At 36.2% G+C, this 20,522-nt stretch overlaps 1 protein-coding gene across 1 annotated transcript in view; it reads right to left on the bottom strand.

The window, feature by feature from the left end:
* UNC13C (unc-13 homolog C) overlaps positions 1-20,522 on the bottom strand; it is a 774,694-nt gene that overhangs the window by 218,946 nt on the left and 535,226 nt on the right. Inside the window, exon 19 of the mRNA XM_082444694.1 lies at positions 13,946-14,079. Coding sequence (XP_082300820.1) covers positions 13,946-14,079 — 134 coding nt within the window. The remainder of the gene's footprint in view (positions 1-13,945; positions 14,080-20,522) is intronic.

Below are 20,522 nucleotides of genomic sequence, written 5' to 3'. Positions count from 1 at the left end.
ACATTGCAGTTCAGGGTGAAAGTTAGTTTAAGCGTTTGGAGTGTGAACTCAACAACTGGACATTTCCTGTAGTGATCATCTTTCCTTTTGTACTTAAGTTCTCTTGTACTAAAAAGCAAGTAGGTCACTAATGCCATTTAAACCCAACTACCCTTTTATCTTTTTGTTTCTCTTTATTTACACCTACAACCTAAGGTATTATTTTAATAAACTTGCATCTTTAAATACATATTTAATTTAAATATGAAAAATAAAATTTGGATGGATCTAGATTAACTACTGAAATCAGCATTTTGTAAGACAGTGAAGATGTCACCTGGCAGTGGCAAAGGAGGTGGAGGTGGCAGAAACAGCTTTAAAAAATGTGGGTAATGTGCCTGGGGTGAAGAGTAAATGGAATTTACTGACCTCAGGTCGCATTTCTCAAGCCACTCCAGTGCTTCCAGATTACAGACCTGGGGAAAGCAAGTCCTCATTTTCATGTTGGAGGCAGGGAGCTTGAGGCACTGAACGCTGAGAGATGGGAGTTAACATCTGACGAGCATCTAGTCAATGCCAAGCACTGGGCTAGGTGCTTTTAAGCATTATCTCCTCGAATCCTCATAATGGTCCTTATGTGTTTTAACTCCCCAATTTTTCAGATTGAACTCCCAATTTTTCCAGTTTTAACTCCCAATCTTTCACAGGTGGAAAGCAGTCTGAAAAATGTTGCAAAACTTTTCTAAGGTCTTATGGCTCAGTCTCTCTCACGCAAAAATATTAGATCACTTAAGCCACTCAAGCCACCTTGATCTTTGCGTACTTAAAACATAGTCCTCTTTCTTTCTTTATTTTTACTTATTACAGAAGTATTCATCTCATTAAAAAATACTAAGATGGTTTACAAAATATAATAAGATGAGATTTGTCTTCCAAGTAGAGACCTTAATGCCTGTTGGATGACTGACCAACAAACATCTTGCCTGCCCGAGCAGCAATGGAGGGAGACCCTTCCGTCTAAAAGTTGTTTCCCAAGTGTAATGTATAATTATGAATGGGTCTCAAGGACACTGCATTGTTACAAAGATTGCTTAGAACTAGTTCCCTTAAATCCTTTCCCTATGGTTCCGCATTCACTTTTATCTGTCTGCATTCATTGAAAAAGCACATGTAGTGTCTGATTGTTCCTGTCTGGTGCCAATAAAATTAATCTCAAATTTCTGCTAAGAGTTTCCCACAGTAAGCTTTTAGCAGGCCATTTATGGTAAAGAGCTTGGATGTGATTTTACTAAACCAAAGTAACCATCTATTGGTCTGTCTCAATTACATGTTAGGAAGGGAGAAGGGAGTATCACTGAGAAAAATCTGTAACTGGCCTTAGACAAAGGCAGAGGCAGGATAAGTATGGAAGTGGCAAATTTTATACACTCAATAAACATGAGTTTGGGGCCCAGCAGAACCCTGCAGGCCCCCCCTCCGCCCACCCCCAAGTACTAGAGAGTTGTTTTACACATACTAAAACTGCCACCAGAGGTAAAAAAGCTAACTGCACGATGACCAGACTGTAGCCATGACATAAACTGCTCCAGCTTGAGCAGTATTGAATCTATGGCTAGCACAATTCCAAGAACTGGCCTCAAGAGAATGGGATTAACATTATTGCTCATAATAATCTATATCTTTGTGGGCATCAAAATAATTGTAGCTTGCCCTGCCCATATATGTAAGTGACAACTAAAATTGCCAACAAAGAGATGCTACAGACCCACGTTGACAATTTCCACTCTGAGAATACAGCATCCTATGTCAGCATGAAGAAGGTACAGAAGATAGACCTTTGCCCCTAACCCCACAGAAACGGAATGACGTTCTGACAAGTGAGGATCTGTCAGCAGCTCTTTGCAGGAAACCACCCTCAGCAGGAAGCCCCTGTTCCTGTCACTTTAGCAAAGCTATATTGTAACTAACTTTTAAACCAGGCGCCCCCATGCTATACTTATCTCTGGCCCAAGTGCACCTTTCAAATCTTTTAATCAATACCTTGCCTAACTTGTCAGTTCTTTCCGTTGATCAAAGAAGTAGAAATGAAGAATAAGCAATGAAATGTAGAAATGAAGATGACCAGATCTCTCCCCTAGCTTCCCCTTCAGTCATCTCCGGAACAAACTGTGTGACCAAACTGTGTGAATGAGATAACATCTAGAGGAAGATCACAAGAAGTCAACGAGCCTGCACGCAGTGGGGGGATGGTGACAACTCTGACCCCCTATCTCAATGATTAACTGAGATTACTTCCCTCCTTTCCCTTAAAAGTTTCACGGTCAAGCAGAATCTTTGGAGGTGGTTTTTGGGGGATGTTGAGTCCATCATCTCCCCAGACTATGGACATTCTGATTAAAGGCGCCTGTCATTTGCTGCCAACATTTGTGAGTGTGTAATTGATTTTGTAAGTGGGAGCAGCGGGACCCCCATTCGATAACAAGTGGAACATCATCTCTTCATTGGACACTATGCTAAGGTGGTAAAAATAAAAAGATGAAAAGACATGGTCTTTTCCTTCAAACACTTTTTAGCATAGCGGAAGAAACAGATTTATATACATATACTCATAGTACCATACTATAAATGCAATGATAGAATGTAAATTCATGGATGAACCATAATGTGGTACCTATACATCCTGGATGCATTAGGGAAGACTAGCTAGAAGAGGTAAGGCTTCAGTTAAGTCTTAAATCTTAAGGGTAAAGGAAAGTGTGGAGGGAACTTGGAGTTAGATAGTAGAAAGTCCATTAAGAGTTTTGTAAAACTACCTTTGCTGAAGAAAAAAAATAACTAGAAAAACAACAACAACAAAAAAAACAAACAAACAAGAAACTTGACTAACCAAATTACTACTTCTCATTCTCTCTAACCTAAGGAAATACTGGCCACATACCAGGTGACAGCAACTGAAATATGGACATGAAAGCAAAGTGTTGCAGTCTGTTTGCCTTGCCATCTATGGGAATGTGCAGCTCCATCCAATAAATAAAGGAGCCACTTTTATGGCATCAACTCTTCCTACTGTTTCTCCCACTGATTAAGCCCCAATCACATGGCCTTTCTTGCTGCTACTCCAACATGCCAGGCTTCAGCTCTGAAACTTTGTACTTGCTATTGATTCTCCTGTTTACAGTTACCAAAGCCTTGTTTATGTTTGCCTTCCTCGGATCCAGGCTTCAATTCAAATGTCACTTTCTCCAAGAGTCCTTTTGTAGCCATTGAAATTGACATATTAGCACTGATCTTCACTTCTGCCAAGTCACTGTTTTCAGTATTGTCTTGCTTTATCTTCTCCATAGCATTTATCAATACCTGAAACATTGTATTATCTGTTTATTTTTAGGTGCCTTGCTATCTAACTCCTCTCCCCTCCCAGGAAAAGTAATAAAGAACTTTTTTTGTCTTGTTCATTGCTGAATCTCCAGTTTGTAACATATTGCCCAGTAATCAACATAAGTTAAATGAATGAAACCTTCTAAACCAATGGTAGCCATCACTATCTCCAAATAACAGCTCTGCAACAGACCTAGAGAACAACCAGTTTAGAATCCAGCAGGAGGACACAGGGGGCCTCCAGGGAGAAAATATGTTTTAAAAAAAAAAAAAAAAAAGAGAAGAAAAATGAGGATATAAAAATAAAATGATATTAGACATAGAAATGTAGAAAGGTATGAAGTTAGATTCTATAGAGTTATTAAATGTGGGCCTCCTTGGTTCTGACATTTCTTGCACCTAATCCACAAGGGAAAACTGATCATTTTTGTGTATCGCAAATGCTTGGGAAGCAAAGTTTTTAACACAGAGAATTCTAGAAAAAAAAAACTCTTTCATGGTTTCTCCTGAGGCTGCCAGTGAGTACACATTACACATTTACATTTTTCTTACAGTAAATTACAAATTGTATGCATTTTGTCTATTGGTTTATATACAACTACAACTGGTGCCATCATATGGCATATCTTGCACTTTAAACTTTTGTGAGTAATTACTGTTTCAGGTCTATCATGACCAGATTCAGATTAATCATTGAGACATCAGAAATGTTTGGATGGAACTAAAGGATTAATGCCCTTACTTATGGGATTTTTCCCTACAATTAATCGTTTTGTTAATGCAGAGGGTTGCTTAGATTATACTTCTGCCACTTACTAACTGTGCTTCAGTTTCATCGTCTGCACTTTGGGGATGTTAACAGCACTGATTCTATTACAATTACATTTAGGATTCAATTAAACATTAAACTGTAAAAAATGCTTAGTACAGTGTCTGGCTCCAATGAATTTCCCATGGTTCCCTATACGATGGTTGTAATATTTATAACATAGATATCTAGTTGTACATAAATCATCTGGCAAGCATAATAAACTGAAAATCCAAGATGAACCTTTTGTTTTCTCTACGATGTGCAGTCAGGGAGGCAGAAAATTGAAATCTTCAGAAGTGACTGAATTAGTACAATTCTTAGTTAGCAATCTTACAACAGTACTCTTATGCTCTTACAAAAATATTCTCATTCTTTCCAGATAATATATTATTGTTTTGGCAATTTGCAGAGAAACACCTTATCTATTTTAAAATTTAAGTTGACTGTAATTAACATTAGTAAAAGCTTTCAAAATGACTTCTTTTTTGTGTGTGTGTGCTTTTATTCAGGTAGTTTTAGCCCAGGTTTTCAGATTTTCTGGCTATCCATTCTCCCCAATGTAAACCCTAGCTCTGCAGAACTGTTTACTCATAGGAAATATATTGTTTGCTTATATCCCAGCAATCAAAATTGAAGCATTCCTTTACACTTTAACAGCAACCTAACTGCAACTACAGTGGAATACACATGTTGCTCCATGTAATATAATGGTTTAGTTATGCTACTTTAGCTATAAGGATCACAGACTCAAGGAACTGCAAATAACTAAAAGGTAATTTTGATAAGTATACTTTGCATAATGGAGAAACAAGACTAAACTGCCTTGCCACATTGTACTGGAGCCCAAGGAAAGCTGAACTTGGTTTAATAGATGGAGCAAACACCAGTAGTCAGTCTCCTGGCACCAGGAGCAAAAAGCTCCTTCCGAGGTGAAGGCATCAGGGGAGTGCAGTGAGCGACCACAGCCAGGATCCTCACTTAAGAAGTCCACCAATACCAAGACTCTGCTATTCTCATCGTTTCTGCTTTTCCTTGCAAGCATCCTTTCCCTTCTTTTACTGAAAACTGCCTTCTTCTCCTTCAACCATGTTTATCTCCTGGCTTCTATTTACACATCATTTTGATTTATTCTTAATTTTGGATCACTTACTATAGCCACCTCCAAACTCATAACCTTTCAATGTCTATTCTTGTCAACTATCTCAATCTCTGGATTTCTTAGTCTAATTCCAAATCTAGTTTTTCTCATTAGGTTACCTTAACAAGGGAGTAAGGTGAGGAATTTGATCTCAGAATGACTTGTGATTGTGGCAGGCACAGTTTAAGGTTCATGTTTGATTTTGTGTATCTCTTTCCCGATTAAATCTTTGTGGCCCCAGCTTTGCATAGTACCTGGCAACTATCAAATATTCAAAACATATTTATTTAAATGAGAATTTTAATGAAAAATAATAAAAGTAAATAGAGCAGAAAAAAAGAATGAAATAAAAATCTTTAAAAGAAAGAATTGAATATTTGCCTTATCTTTCCTATACTTGTTCTATTTCAGGGTAATGATACAAGAAATTTTCACATACTGCAATATGGGGAAGTCATTCTGGCTTATATATGAGTTAACTTGAATTTTATGTTAATTACAACAGCCTGTTTGTGGCCTATCAAACATAAACTGTGCTTGTGCTTTAATTATTAAAAAACAGGGTGTACTGAGCAGAAGTAAAGAAAGACCATGTTAAAACTAAAGATTAGATGCTTCCCTTCCTGGGGCACCAATGCTGGTACTCCTTCAATGATAAGATTCCCTTCCCAGGTGCCAAGGTTATACTGACTCACTGTGTATGTGCTGATTTGTTTTTTTTGAAACCTTGAAGGAATGTATCCCTGGCTTGTTTCATGTTCTTTGTTCTGACAAGATATAAAACTGTGTTGATAATCATGCTTCTACGGAGCAGTTCCTCGGAGTTTTCTGGGAGGCTGTTTTCTAGGCTAGAGTTCTCAGTTTGACTCAAATAAAGTTCTTTTCTATTCCTAATATAGGTTATTTATTGATTATTTTCATCAACAATAACCAGATAAGCAGCCCTAGTTGATGAAGGCAAGTCCTTCTTCACAGAAAAATTCTAACTAAATAAATGTTGAACAAATAACATTATAAAATCACAATTTTTCCATCCCTAATTGAATAACTTATTATGAAATGATTATAAGTAAATGAAAGCATTAGAGGAGAGGTCAACAGAAACACTGAAATGGAAGGATCAGGCTGGCAGCACTGATCAATCTTGGCATGACCACAGGGGGAACAACCAGACTTAATGTGACCGTGGATGTGATGGGAGTATGAAGTACACAGAGTCACCTGTGAGTTATTCTTGAAAAAAAAAAAAAAAAAAAAGGATCTGAAAGATAGCCTTTAAGCTAATGCTCAGCTATGGGGAGTACAGAATACGGTGGAACAAATTAAATAAAAGAAAGGGACAAGCAGAATGATCCAGAAAGTAGAACATTCTAAAGGACAATGAACATGGCTTCTTTAAGAAAGCAGTGGTATGGATGAAAGAGAAGTTAAGGGAGAGGGATTATGATGAAAGAGACTTATGACACAAAATAACCAAAATGTAGTATGTGGACCTCATCTGAATCCTGACTAAAACAAAACAAATGTAAAAAGGGATTTTTAAAGAAACACAGCAGCATTTGATTACGGGAAGGGGTACACAATACTAATGCATTACTGTTAGTGTTATAGTTGTGAAAATGACATTGTCATATGTAAGAAAATAACCATAATTTTTAAGGATGAAATGATATATGTCTGAGATTTGTTTAAAAGAATTCAGCAAAGGGGAAAAAAAGAATAATAAAGCTCAGTGTATAGGTGAAGAAAATATGACAAAATCTTAGTAATTGTTGAGTTTGAGTTATGGATATACAGCTCCATTGTATACTCTCTCTACTTTTTAGCATAATGAACAGTTTTGTAACAAAGTTTTAAATAGAAAAATAATTTAGGGAAGCCACAGTGCAAGCAAAGACATCAACAGCTTTAATACTTTGAAGAGCATTAGTTCCAAAACAGAAAGAAGATGTAAATCCTTGATCAAAGTAGCTTAAACCCAATTTTCTCACTGCAGCAAATGAAGTATACTATCTTTTAAAACATAAAATTTGAAAATAATGTTATGGCTTATCCCACAGCCTTGACAAAATGAAAGCAGCATACCTCATCTTCACAAATGAAACAGCAGATTTTTGAAAACTGTTCCATTTTCTATTCAACACATTGGAGCCTCTCTGATATATACTCTTAATGCAGAGAGAAAATAAATTGAGCCTTCACTGTATGTATACTTTGGAAAGATGCTAAAAGAAATTACAGACAATAATAAAATACATGCAAATACACAGGACCGTAGAATGGATGAAACATATTTTTGCTTACATTTTGGTCAGCATTACAAAAACAAAGTAATGTTAAGTCACAATAATTTAAATAATCTGAGAGTATAATTACATGAATATTTTAAAAGATATGAGATTTCTTACTTTCAAGCATATTTAGTGACCCTCCCCTACATTATACATTTAGTTGTTGTCAGTCTAAAGGAATTTCACAGCGAAGTATACAATTGCCTACTGCATGTGATTCATGGAAGTCATACAGATAGCCAAATCTCTATATATCCAAATATAACTCACTGTATACTTCTTTCTTTTAACTATGTACTTCCTTAAACTGAAACTTCCTCCTGAATTTATTATCTCAATTAATGGTGCTCCCATAAATACAGTGTGTTCATTGTCTCCATCTTCTTTCCTAACCTTCCACTCAATGCAGTTAGTCAAAAAGATCTCTTGACTTATCTCCTAAATATTTCTCAGATCTCATCCTACCTCTCCATCATCTTATCCAAAGTCCTCATATTTTCTCACTGGATTACTGCTGGAGCCACTTAACAGTTATCTACACTTACAAAAGAAAGAACATAATAAGAAATAGAGAAGACACCAATTTACTTTAAAACCAAAAACAATATTGAGATTTAATGAAACCAAAATCTGTTTCTTTTTTTTTCCCAGAAGACTAATAAAATTCATAAATGTCTAGCCAGTTAGACAGGAAAACAGAGAGAAGATACAAAATGTCAATATTAAGAATGAGAGAAGAGAAATGACTTCAGATTTTATAGACATTAAAGGCATAATAGAGAAATGTCATGAGCAACTATACAACAGCAAATTGCCACTTAGATTAAATAGAAAAATTCCTTGAAAGACAAATAACAAAAACACAATCAAGAACAAGTAGTTTTGGGAGGAACCAAGATGGCAACATAGGAGTCTCCTGAACTTCCCTCCACCCACAGATGCAATGAATGTACAACTACACATGGAGAAATTCCCACTGAGAGAAATCCAGTGGCTCACAGGACTATGGCAAATAAAGAAGCATGTGTCAGTGGGTGCACATCACTCCCTGTGGCTGTCTCCTCAATGCTCAGCCCAGAAAGAGCAGGCAAAAATGCCCATCTCCCAGTCTTGCCCTGGAGGGGTTTGACTGCATACTTTACAAGTTGATGCCTGAGGGTCTGGCTTCTAATTTAGCATGCATCTAGAGGCTGGCTGAGATCTTTCTTAGAGCCCAGAGGAGCTGGTGGGCACTTCCCTGCATTCTCCCTCTTGCTTGATCCAACAATGAAAACAAACCACCAGTACTTCCCTGGAAGGAGCTTGTCCACATATTTAATGCATCAACTTTTATGGCTGCAAGCTGAGGGATGGGTTCCCAAATCACGTAGCTCTGATAGCCAGTGGTCTTTCATTCACAAGTCCCACAGGACTACAGCAAACAAAACAAGCAGCTTTTCAACAGGTGCAGAAGCACCCCGCTTGTCCCTCCCCCACTGTCATGGCTATCCACCTGGGCTCAGTGCAGAGAAAGCAGGCAATAATGCCCATCTTCCAATTTCTCCTTCGAAGGGGCTTAACTATATCTTTTCCCATCTATTGCCTGAGGGTACAGCTTTTAGTGAGCCTGCATCTAGGTGCTGACTTTTATCCTTTTCCTTGAAACATTGACTGGTCTTGGCACACCCTCAATTAGGGAGCCGCTAAGAACAAAGATGGCAGCTTGGACAACCATAAAGGTTTGAGAGACAAACAGGAGCTTGGGCTGGGCTGATTGAAGAGACAGTCTGTCCAGACTGGGAGAGGTGGTTGTCTAATCTAATGTGCAGAAACCAAAACAGAGTCAAGGAAAATGAAAAAAAAAATAATAAGGAAATATGTTCCAAACAAAAGAACAAGATAAATCACCTGTAACTGACCTTAATAAAATAGAGATAAGTGATTTACCCAATAGAGAGTTCAAAATAATGGTCATAAAGATGCTCACTGAGGTCAGAGAACACTGCATGAACAAAGTGAGGATTTCAGCAAAGAGAAAATATAAAAGACAAAGAGAGAATCCTAAAAGCAGCAAGATAAAAGAAGTTTGTTACATTGAAGGGGATCCCCATAAGACTATCAGTGAATTTTTCAGCAGAAACTTTGCAAGCCAGGAGGGAGTGGAATGATTTTTCAGAATGCTGAAAGAGAAAACCCGCCAACCAATAATATTCTACTTGGCAAAGTTGTCCTTCAGAATTGAAGGAGAGACAAAGAGTTTTCCAGACAAAAGCTGAAGTTAATCACTACTAGACCCATAGATATACGGATCAATAGAACAGAGAGTACGGAATTGGACTCACACATATAATTAATTGATTTTTGACAAAGTTACCAAAGCAATTCGATGGGGATAGGATAATTTTTCTAACAAATAGAGCTGAAAAGATTAAACATATAAAAAAAATCCCAAATAATCTTAAACTCTATATCATACTGTATACAAAAAATAACTGGAGATGAACTATAGATCTCAATGTAAGATATCTAGAAGAAAACTACAGTATTGCAACTTGACTGTGGGTGTTGCAACGATTTCTTAAATAGGACACAGAAAGCCCAAATTATAAAAGAAAATAATCAACAAATTGGACTACTCTATCAATTATTTTCTTAAAAACAGCTCTCCAAAAGAAACTAGTAATAAATGGAAAAGAAAGTCACAAACTAGGAGAAAATATTGCAACATTTACGTAACAGTAGACCTTTATTTAGTATAATTAAAGAGCCATTACAACTCATTAATAAGAAGATAAACATCCCAATTTGGAAATGGCAAAAAGATATGAACAGACATTTCACCAAAGAAGATATATGTATTGCAAATAAGCAGATGAAAAGATGGTCAATATCAGTATTTAGGAAAGTGCAAATTAAAACCACAAGGAGATATCACTACACTTATTTGAATGGCTAAAAGTAAAAAGTCTAATTGTACTAAGTGTTGGAAATGTACAAATACTTTGGAAAGTGGTTTGGCAGTTTTAAGAAATATTAAACATGTACATATTACATGACCCAAGGAAAATAAAAGAATATGTCTACACAAAATCTTGCAAACAAATATTCACAGAAACCTAATCTTGAAAAAAAATCCAAATTTACCCCCTAACCTTAACCCTAATCCTAACAGATGAATGGATAAACATTTTGTGGTGTATCTATATAGTAGAATATTACTTAGAAATAAAAGGAGATGAAGTATTGATACCCACAACCACCTGGATAAATCTCAAAATAGTTGTAATTAGTGAAAGAAATTAGACAAAGAAATGTACATAATATACTATTCCTTTATACAAAAGGATAAAAATTTCTAACTAATTTGTAGTATTAGAAAGCAGACCATTGGTTGCCTGGGGTTACACAAGGCACACAGAAACTTATGGGGGTTACGGATATCTTTATTATCTTGATTGTGGTGATGGTTTCATGGTTAGATGCATATGTCAAAACTAATTAAATTTTTAACTGTATTCAGTTATACCTCAATACATCTATTTAAAAGGGAGAGAGAGAGAGATCCACATTGAAAGATCTGAAAATACTGTGCTTAATAGTTTTCAGTTTCAATGAAATAGAAACACCTGGAAAGCCACTTCATAAAATTCATCTTTAAAATGTGAAGACGTATCACTCAAAGAAATACTCTAGTACATCAGTTAATCAATGGAGTAGGAACAGAGAGAACAGATACCAATTACACATATGGATTTACTTTAATGTATTCATTAATTCAACCAATATATATGCCTGGATACATACTAGTGTACAAAATAAAACAAATCCTTCCCCTCATGTTTACTTTCTGCAATTATTATAAATTGTTATCAAACTTGAATAAGCAAATGCTTGCAATATTTGTTTAGTCAAAATAACCATGAATACTTCATTCAATTATTTATATCAATAATCTTAGATATAAAAATAAGAAAGATATAAAAATAAGACATATTTTTAAATCATCCGTTCTCTTGCCATTACCTTCGAAATAAAACCAAAATTTGTTTTAGCTGGACATGTCCTTCACAAACTGACCTGTGCCTTCATACTCTGGTGTATAAAAACCACACAAGGGATACTTTATTAATAATGCAGACTTCTGTGCCAAATTCAGATTTTAACTCCGTAGATTTGGGATGGAGCTCAGAATCTACATTCGCAACTATCAGCCTAGTTGATCCTAATAGTCTAACTACCCAGTGAGATAATTAGTGATGCCTAAATGTGATGACACATTGCACAAATAAAGAAACATGCATGAATGGAAATCTCACCAAATTACACAAATGCAACATTGGCCACTAAGAGCACAACTTGCTATCTAGGTGAGTTCACTTAAAATATAGATTTAATTAAATGAGAACCAAAATGCAATGATCCTTAGTAAGCAAAAAATCTTTAGAACATCTTCAAAATCTGAGCAAATACAATCATAAAGCATAGATTCCCAAAAGAGGGAAAGCATTCAACTTTATTAGAACTAGGTTTTCATTGGAACAAAAGTGACTCCAAACTCTGACACTATAAACAAAAATAAAAAGCAAGACAAAGACATTTCTCTTCTTTCCTTGTGTCCTTGCTCATTTTTATACTTAGTAGACTTAATTTAGCTCATAATTTAAAATTTATTTTTGCCATAAGTAAATGCATTCCCTCCACTTCCTTTAACACAGTCACAAAAAAGTAACTAAAATCTTTGTATATCTTTAATGGTATATGATTAAGGATGATTCTGGGGAACTTTGATTCCATGATTTTATAATGTATCTTTTAATAGTCATATCCTTAATATTTGATAAATGTAAAGAATTCATTTGATTAAAAATAAAATCCTTTCAAATAACTTTTAATTAGCATTTCTCAGCAGATGTTTGTTTTCATTCCATTCTCATTAATCAACTGACCTACCCCAGCCCGCGGGCACAGTCTTAAAACAAGTTACTGATGTCCCTACCTTTAGGAAATCTACTGTATCTTCAAGAAAGATCCAAAGAATGAATGAGAAAACATATCTAACCACAAAGCTGTCCAGGAGGAACTGAGGACATGCCATATGTTAAAAGAGAGGATCTAGTCCTGAGCTATCAGAAGAGAATAAGAGAAAATCTCTACAGATGGTCATCATGATACACTCTGGCATCAGGCAGAAAAGGTGGATATAAGGAGAAAAGGAAGAAGAAAGTGTAAAGGTAAACCTAACGATGCTGTCATTGCCTATCAAAGAGAGGAATACTTTCTCCACATTTAGAAGAAATTCAGGGCAGGTGAAAATGGGTGGTGAAGAAACAGGAAAGGATAAAAATTGGAATACTTACATGTATTTCTTCTATAATTGGAATTTCAATTGTATTCCACACAAGCTTTTTGACCCTAACTGTCTTGACCAGTACAAAAAATTAGAAATAATAAAACCAGTTCTCCCTATTAAGCCTGAATGTACTTCATCGTTTGTCTATTTCTGCTATTCCTGCTGCCCACAGGTTTTCAGGTATGACCAATATGTCAGGATACTCTCTCCATTACCAGATTGCAAATGCCCTGCGGGCAGAGTCAGCTGTTATTTTGGTTGTATAGCTATCGAAGTGTGGGCGTGAAATAAATCCTAAATGTGCAACATTAAAGGTGGACTGGATCTTGGAAATTATCTGGTAATATATCCTTATTTTATACATGAGGAAACTGAGACCCAGGGAAATTAGATAATTTGCCCAAGGTCTCATAGCTAGTGTTAAGTCGCTAAGTTGATGATTTCAGAGTCTTCTAGAACAGCCATGAATTTTAATTCATTTGCCTTGCCAACCTGCTCATAATTTATAAATTCTATGCATGGAGGCATAGGCTTAGGTTATTTGAGAAAATGGACTTGTTCTCTTAAATACTGCATTAAATTTGTTACATCTAGCATACACAACTATTTTGAAAGCAAGTTTTTTTGAAAAATCCTTACTATTAATAAAGTCACAGTGGAATATGTTTAATACTAACTCTTTAACATTCTTTTTAGTTTTGGGGGATTGCATTTTTTTTTCTTTTAAGACAATGAAAGAAACCAGTGGAAAGAAGAAATTTTTCTACATCAAATAAAAATAAATTTGTGGGAAATATTTGTCTCCATATCCAAATAATCACTCTGTATGGGGCTGAAACTAAAAATCCATAATATTACTGAATTAATATTTACTGATAAAAGTAAAAATATACTGCTTTCTATAGCTTGATTTTGGAAAAGTTTGTCATTGTCATGAGAGTATAAGCCATACTTCAAATATTTTGTTTTCTTCACTTTAGTGGAATAAAATCAATTTATTACCAAAACAGTATACTTACTGATTCAGGGCAGGAGTGTAGGCAGTTTTATCCTCATCAATAATCGTGACCATCAGTGTAATAAGTTGGGGCCAAAAATCCAAATTCTTGGTGGTTGGTCCCTGATCTTCCCGAGGAATGTCCCGTTTCTTACTCTGCTCACAAGGTCACACACATGCAAAAGAAAAGGTTAAATGGTATGACTTTAGTTAGATGTCATTGTCAAACAGGAGGATCAGAGAAAAGGGGTAATGGAACAACTCTCAGATCATGCCAGCCAAAGCTATTAAATTCAGGTTTCCTCTCTTCATTGAATGCATCCTGTAGGGTAAAGTCACAATGGTCAGGCTTGAATTCCTAAATACTTTGGTTCTGGAATGGAGGTTTCTCTTCCTCTATTGCAGTTCATGAACTTAGGAATTATTATTGTAGAAATTATCCCTTTAATGTGGCTTCTTCCAAGGCAAAAGGTTGAATTCTGTTTGTACAATGATGTGTGTGTGTGTGTGTTGTGTATAAAATTTGTCCTGCCTAAATATTTTGTCCATAGTCACACTGGTAGTAAAGTGGACTGAACTCAAGCAAGGCTGCCTGGTTACAAAGCCAGTACTGTTAAATAGGACAGCATATACAAGTTGCATGAATGGTCTGGAACTCTCTCATTCCACTCACAAATGTATCTTGTTAACAAAAACTTAGTAAGTCTGTCTATCTTTTTTGTGCATGTATGTGTATTTAAATCATATTGGAATCCTTCTTGATTTACCATACTGAATGAATTCTCCCCTCTCACCTCTAGAAAGAGTGTTGCCTCGATGATCTAAATTTACAGTGAGATTAACAGGGTATAATAACAATTTTGAATGTTTAACATATAAACTTCATACTCAACAAACACAATTCCTTTGAACACACAAATAAATTATTCTGGTCACTTTGTCTGGTGGGCATTCTTATAACACTTCTTTCACATTTACTTTTTTAAATTAGGCAAAAAAGAGAAAGACGAGACAATTTTCCCTCAAGTATATGACTCAGTGGGAAGCATATCGTTTCCTTGACTGTTTTTGCTGAATTATTTATAATCTCATACATCCAGGATATCTGAAAACTCCAATGTGTAGCTCAGGAAATTTATGGGCTCTCATACAAAAGGAGGATTAGATTTTACTTGATGCAATCTTTTGCCCTATCCAACTACCATGTCTTTTGCAAAGAACAGCCACCCTCTGCTGAATGGTTGTATGCCTATCGTCTAATGCTGCCCAAGACACGTAACCAGATTTGGATGAGTCATCACACTATTATTATTCTCCCTTAAGTTAAAATATAACCCTGTATTAAATCCACTTACTGTTAGAGACCTCATACACAGACTATAATGCACCTTTAGGGACTTAAATTTTCCTAGGGTGCTTCCAAATGCTGTTGATTTACCTTTAAGCTCAAAATTTAACAGATACTAAAAGTTGAAGAGCTAAAATAGTCAAAAAATTAGTGGCTAGGACAAATTACTTCAAATTGCCAGAATGAACTATAAGCAGTCTCCAAAGGATCTTAAGAATCTTATATATCTGGTCCCTGAGAACCACTTGAAACTCTGGCAGCCTTCCTCTTTTAATTCCTTAGGTACACCAAGGCACATCAGAAGATCTTTAATAAAAAAAAGGCTTACAAATGTCTGACTTTGCCTATTATTAAGTTACATTTTCTATTGAAATTTATCTTTCTTTTATGAACAGGAATTTATTATGGTCACAATAACATAATTATTTATTCATTACATTAAGCTCAATAGATTTCCTTCTCTATGATGTAGTTAGAAAGCCAGAGAACCTGGTGAGTTGTGAAGACTGTAAGTAAAATTAGTTCTGATGACCACGGTGGACTATATGAGAATACTATCATTAATCATCATGATGTGTATATAGCCGAACTATATGCCTAACATTTCAAGTAATGTGATTAAATAAAAATAAATGACTACAGATGACATGTCTAACACCAGAGTCACTTATCATCATTCTGCAAAGAGTGATCTGTGAAAGGGGAGAGACCAAAGTAGTTGAATATACATTCATTCCAAAGTCCCTTAGCTGTCACAGATTACTTTTTTATGACATCAGAGGATTACAGTTGGTAATGTTTTTGCATAAAATTCTGTATGTTGCATCAGAATAAACCAAACTTGATGCTGAGTCATGAAGTTTTTACGTACCACATATCAGTATCATAAATCATGCTTTATGTATTTTACTAGTGCATTTGAATAAACTGCATGTTTGAAACATGTAGTACAACCATTATATAAGAATACTTACTTGACTGCTTAGGAACTCAGTTTTTCTAAGTAACACTTTATGAATATTTAAGAAGTCTACTGGGGCATTTGAAATTGTGGTTGGAAGAATTAAGATAATGGCAGTAGAAATTCTGAAAGCTAGTAATAAGTGTATTAATATTTACTAAAACCCCTATGAATTAATATGTATCACAAGAAAAATTTAATAAAATATATTTATATTAAAGTATAATATATAATATTAACCTCATTAATAACAAATAAAATACAATAGGTTTATAAAGCTATGACTTAGTATGTCAATCTTAATATGGTCATTGGTACTATAGTGTCTAAAAATTATTTTGTTAATAGATAATTGAGGAAAGAGATATGAAAGAAAGACTGTGAAAGTATAATGGGGAGAGAATTTTTTAAAAGTAGAAAGTTACCAGGGTGTAGGATCAGCTGAAAAAACTTCTAGTCATCATATTTATAAAGGATATTTCAATACAAAAAGCTTGTATAGACAAGCTGATAAGATGTACATTATACTTTCACAATATCAAAGAAGAAGATATGAAGACACTCCATTAAGAAGAGATCAATATACAGAGAGAACCATTATATGCAAAAAAGTGTTGAAATAACAGATTATATCTTCATGGTAGTAGGACTTAGCAACACTTCTAAGGTTGCTACAACATATTTCTGTTCCATTCCATGTATCTGTTCAATAAGCATATAATTTTGAAATACCTCCTCTAAGGAGTTGGCCAGACTAGGGTTGGGGGGAGATATTTAGTAGAGTAATACAGTGGGATGCTTAAATACAAAAGCACATGACATTGATTGGGGAATTACTAGCAATGTGAGGCTGCAGGCTTTTGACAGATTTCTCTAACATTAGTTCTACTGGATATTAGTGAGTATCTCACACACACACACATGCACACACACACACACACACACACACACACGCACACACACACACACACACACACACACGGTCCATGCTCAAATTGAGGAAATTTTGCTTAAACGAAGTTAAATAGGTTATTTCCAGACTTCTTGTAGTAAGATGCTAATGTACATTGTGATTCTCTAACATGGTGGTTCTCAAACTTTAGCGTTTCTCAGCATCACTGGGCAGGCTTGTTAAAACACAGATTGGTAGGCTCTACTACCAGAGTTCCTGATTCAGTAGATCTAGGGTGAAGCTTGAGAATTGGCATATATAATAAAGTCTCAAGTAATTCTGGTGCTGTTGGTCCCAGTGCCAATTTGAGAGTCTTCTACTCCCCTCCTATTCCCCACATCCCATCTTGTAAAACATTCCACAGAAAAAGTGTTCCTCTGAGTATACTTTGGGAAACAAAAGGCTAGAGAGATGCAGGGGTCAAATACTGAAGGACCTTTTGTGTTATATGAAGGGATTTGCATTTAAACTAAATTTGATGAAGACTATTGTATGATTTTAAACACAGGAATACTTAATTACAGTTGTGTTTTTAAAAAATGATTTGGCAGTAGCAGGAAGTTTAATAAATTAAAACTTATGAAATAGTCAATAAATAAAATTGATAGGTTTATGAAAATACTTATGAAATAGTTAGGTAAAATTAATAGAACTCATTATGTAAATGGTGAGAAAGAAGAGAGAGAGGGAGAAGTCAATGGAACTATCCAGAAGGTAATTAGGTAAACCAGCCTGGAGTTCAGAAAGCACTCTGTACTACTGATATTGCTTGAAGAATTCCAGGATGTATGTGGTAGCTGAAATTACGGAGTAAACAAGTTTACTCAAAGAGAGAGAGAGAAGACTACATGGCTAGAGGCAAAACCTTGGGGAGAAAGTCTAAAAGAGAACAACATTTTATGAAAGAGGGGCATAGATGGGGGAGTGAGGACCCTGTTGAAATGGGAGAAAATGGGATCCAGAGTAAATGTGGGAGGATTAGTCTTGAATGTAAATGAAGAGCAAGGCTTCCTCTGAGTCAGGCAATAAAGAATCTTGCAGATAAGTCTTGTTGATGGTGAGAAAGGACAGCTAGAAGTTTCTATCCTAAGAGAAGAGGAGGAGTAAATAGTAAAAGTTTGAAACAACTTCTGCAAGGAATGAAAGTGGGCCTTGAGTTGGACCCAGAGTGGCCCTGCCAGGGAGCTGGGGAGCGCTGTTGAGGGTGGGTCCCTGCACTTACAAGGAAGCAACTCTGGACCATCATGAGTTTCCTCCAGGACTGGATTCAGGAGTCAAGGAAACAGAGTGTCGGATTTACTACTGGAGGGCAATGAAGTAGGAAAAGGATTTAAGTGTTTGACCAGAATGGTTGGAGTGCTGGAACAAATATATTTTATGGTCCAGAGGAAGGAAGAAGAGAAATGGGAGGGACGATGGAGGAGTAGATCTAGAAAAAGGAGGGAGGAGAAAGGAAGGACAGCAGATTGTTGGAGGAGGATGTGTGTTTAGGCATTCAGACCACGGCAGGGCAGGAATAGAGATCAAGTAAAGGGCTCTAGGGTGGAGGTCGAGAAGAGCTGAGGAAAATGATACCTCAGGTAAGATAAGGAAGCTGTGGTAACTCTGAAAAGAGCTCACAGAATTTGTGTGCGTGTGAGCAGGTGACTGCTGCAGCGTACATAGAAAGATGGTCTTCTTTCAAGGTAAGTGATGGCTGAAAGTTTTGGCAACAAGGCTTATAGATGGTAGGAATTTGGAAAATCAGGACAGCGTGAATATAAAGACAGAAGAAAATGAAATACAGGTGAGCCTGAGTATTAAAAAAGAAATAAGCTTTAAATTATAACAAAAAGGCTAGCAAAGTAAATAAATATTAAAATATGACCTAGATAGCTCTTTTATAATAAGTTTGCAACTTCCTCTGACTCTGAGTTGGCTGTATGTCTTCTCATACTTCGGAGATAAGGACATCTTAGCCCTAGCAGTTCACAGGTTAGAAAAATTGGAACTTTGTTACTGGTTTTGGAAGCAGAACATAAAGTTTGAAATGCTCAGGGGATTTGAGATCTTTATGAAGAGCAACGTGGACAGTTTATCAGCCAGGAGAAAGGAGGACATTTATACTGGCCTTCCCTTAGGCACGATTAGATACAGTTTCTCTAGGTACCCTTCCCTCAGCAGGTGGAACATTTTTTACATCAGTGGAGACACGCCTCTTGCTTCTCTCTCCAAAATATTATTGCCTTTCCTTTATCGTCTAATAATACTTCCACCATCTCCAAAAACACCAACAGAGGCATCTTTTCTTAAACTCATTCCATGGTCAGTTCTGACAACAAACTTGCAGCCTTGGAGACTGAATATACAAATGAACAAGGGCCAGACCGCATATGACAGAAATCTGACCCACAATCTCCAGAACAACCAGTTTGGGAAACCAACCCAAAATCTCTGCAACAGTCAGCCCAGATTGATCAGAACTTGGTCAATGGCTGCCAGTTTCCTTATATTTTACCCTGACTTCTAACTCAGGACCAAGCATTGAAAGCCAAATATGTCCCCCAAATCATGCACACAAGATGCCTTCTTCTAGCTAGGTGACCCCCCGTTTCCCCAGGCCAACGAGCTCCGATCATATTAGACCTGAAACCTTCCCTGCTGTTTTCACTACAAAGTTTTTCCACTTCCCTGTCTGCCGTTGAGTCTCAGCCAAATAAAAGTGATGTTGGCCGCCTTCCCCGTTTGAGCAAGATCTGAATAAATAGCCTCTGTCTGTTCTCATTTGGGTGGTCTTCACTGATTTTCAAATATCAAAGCCAAACATTTAAATCCTGATTTCAGAGATGAAGAAGCTGAGGGTTACCTTACTTCTGACCGCTTCTTCTTCACTGAAAACAGAACACGTAGACCACATTAAAAAACGTATAGCTTTGGTTTTCTATTGATATCCTCAACTCCAAGCCCTGGTTACATAGTTTGTAGACACAGGTGACAACCATGACCTCCCACTAATAATAACGGGCTGATTTTTATCCTGAGTTATATATCTTGAATGAGAAGGAATGCTTTCAGAAAATAAACTTATGGATGCTTATGTGAAATCCCTGCACAGGTCCTGCATTCTTGAGACTCTCACAACTGCTCAGCATTCATCTGCAGTTTGAGAGTTACAGGCACGAGGAGGGTTTGGTTCTAAGTTAATTGCCAGTTGTTTCCTCCCCCCCCAGTTTTAGAGCTTTCTTTTTTTTTCAACCATTTTTTGAAGTATATTTAATTTACAATGTTGTGTTAGTTTCAGGTGTTACAACAAAGTGATTCGGTTATATGTATATATATGTGTAACTTTATAACTTGTA

This window comes from Balaenoptera physalus (assembly GCF_965194825.1).
Source record: "Balaenoptera physalus genome assembly, chromosome: 2".
Lineage (NCBI taxonomy): Eukaryota > Metazoa > Chordata > Mammalia > Artiodactyla > Balaenopteridae > Balaenoptera > Balaenoptera physalus.
The sequence above is the reverse complement of the archived record's forward strand: the minus strand, read 5'-3'. Positions and strand labels throughout refer to the sequence as shown.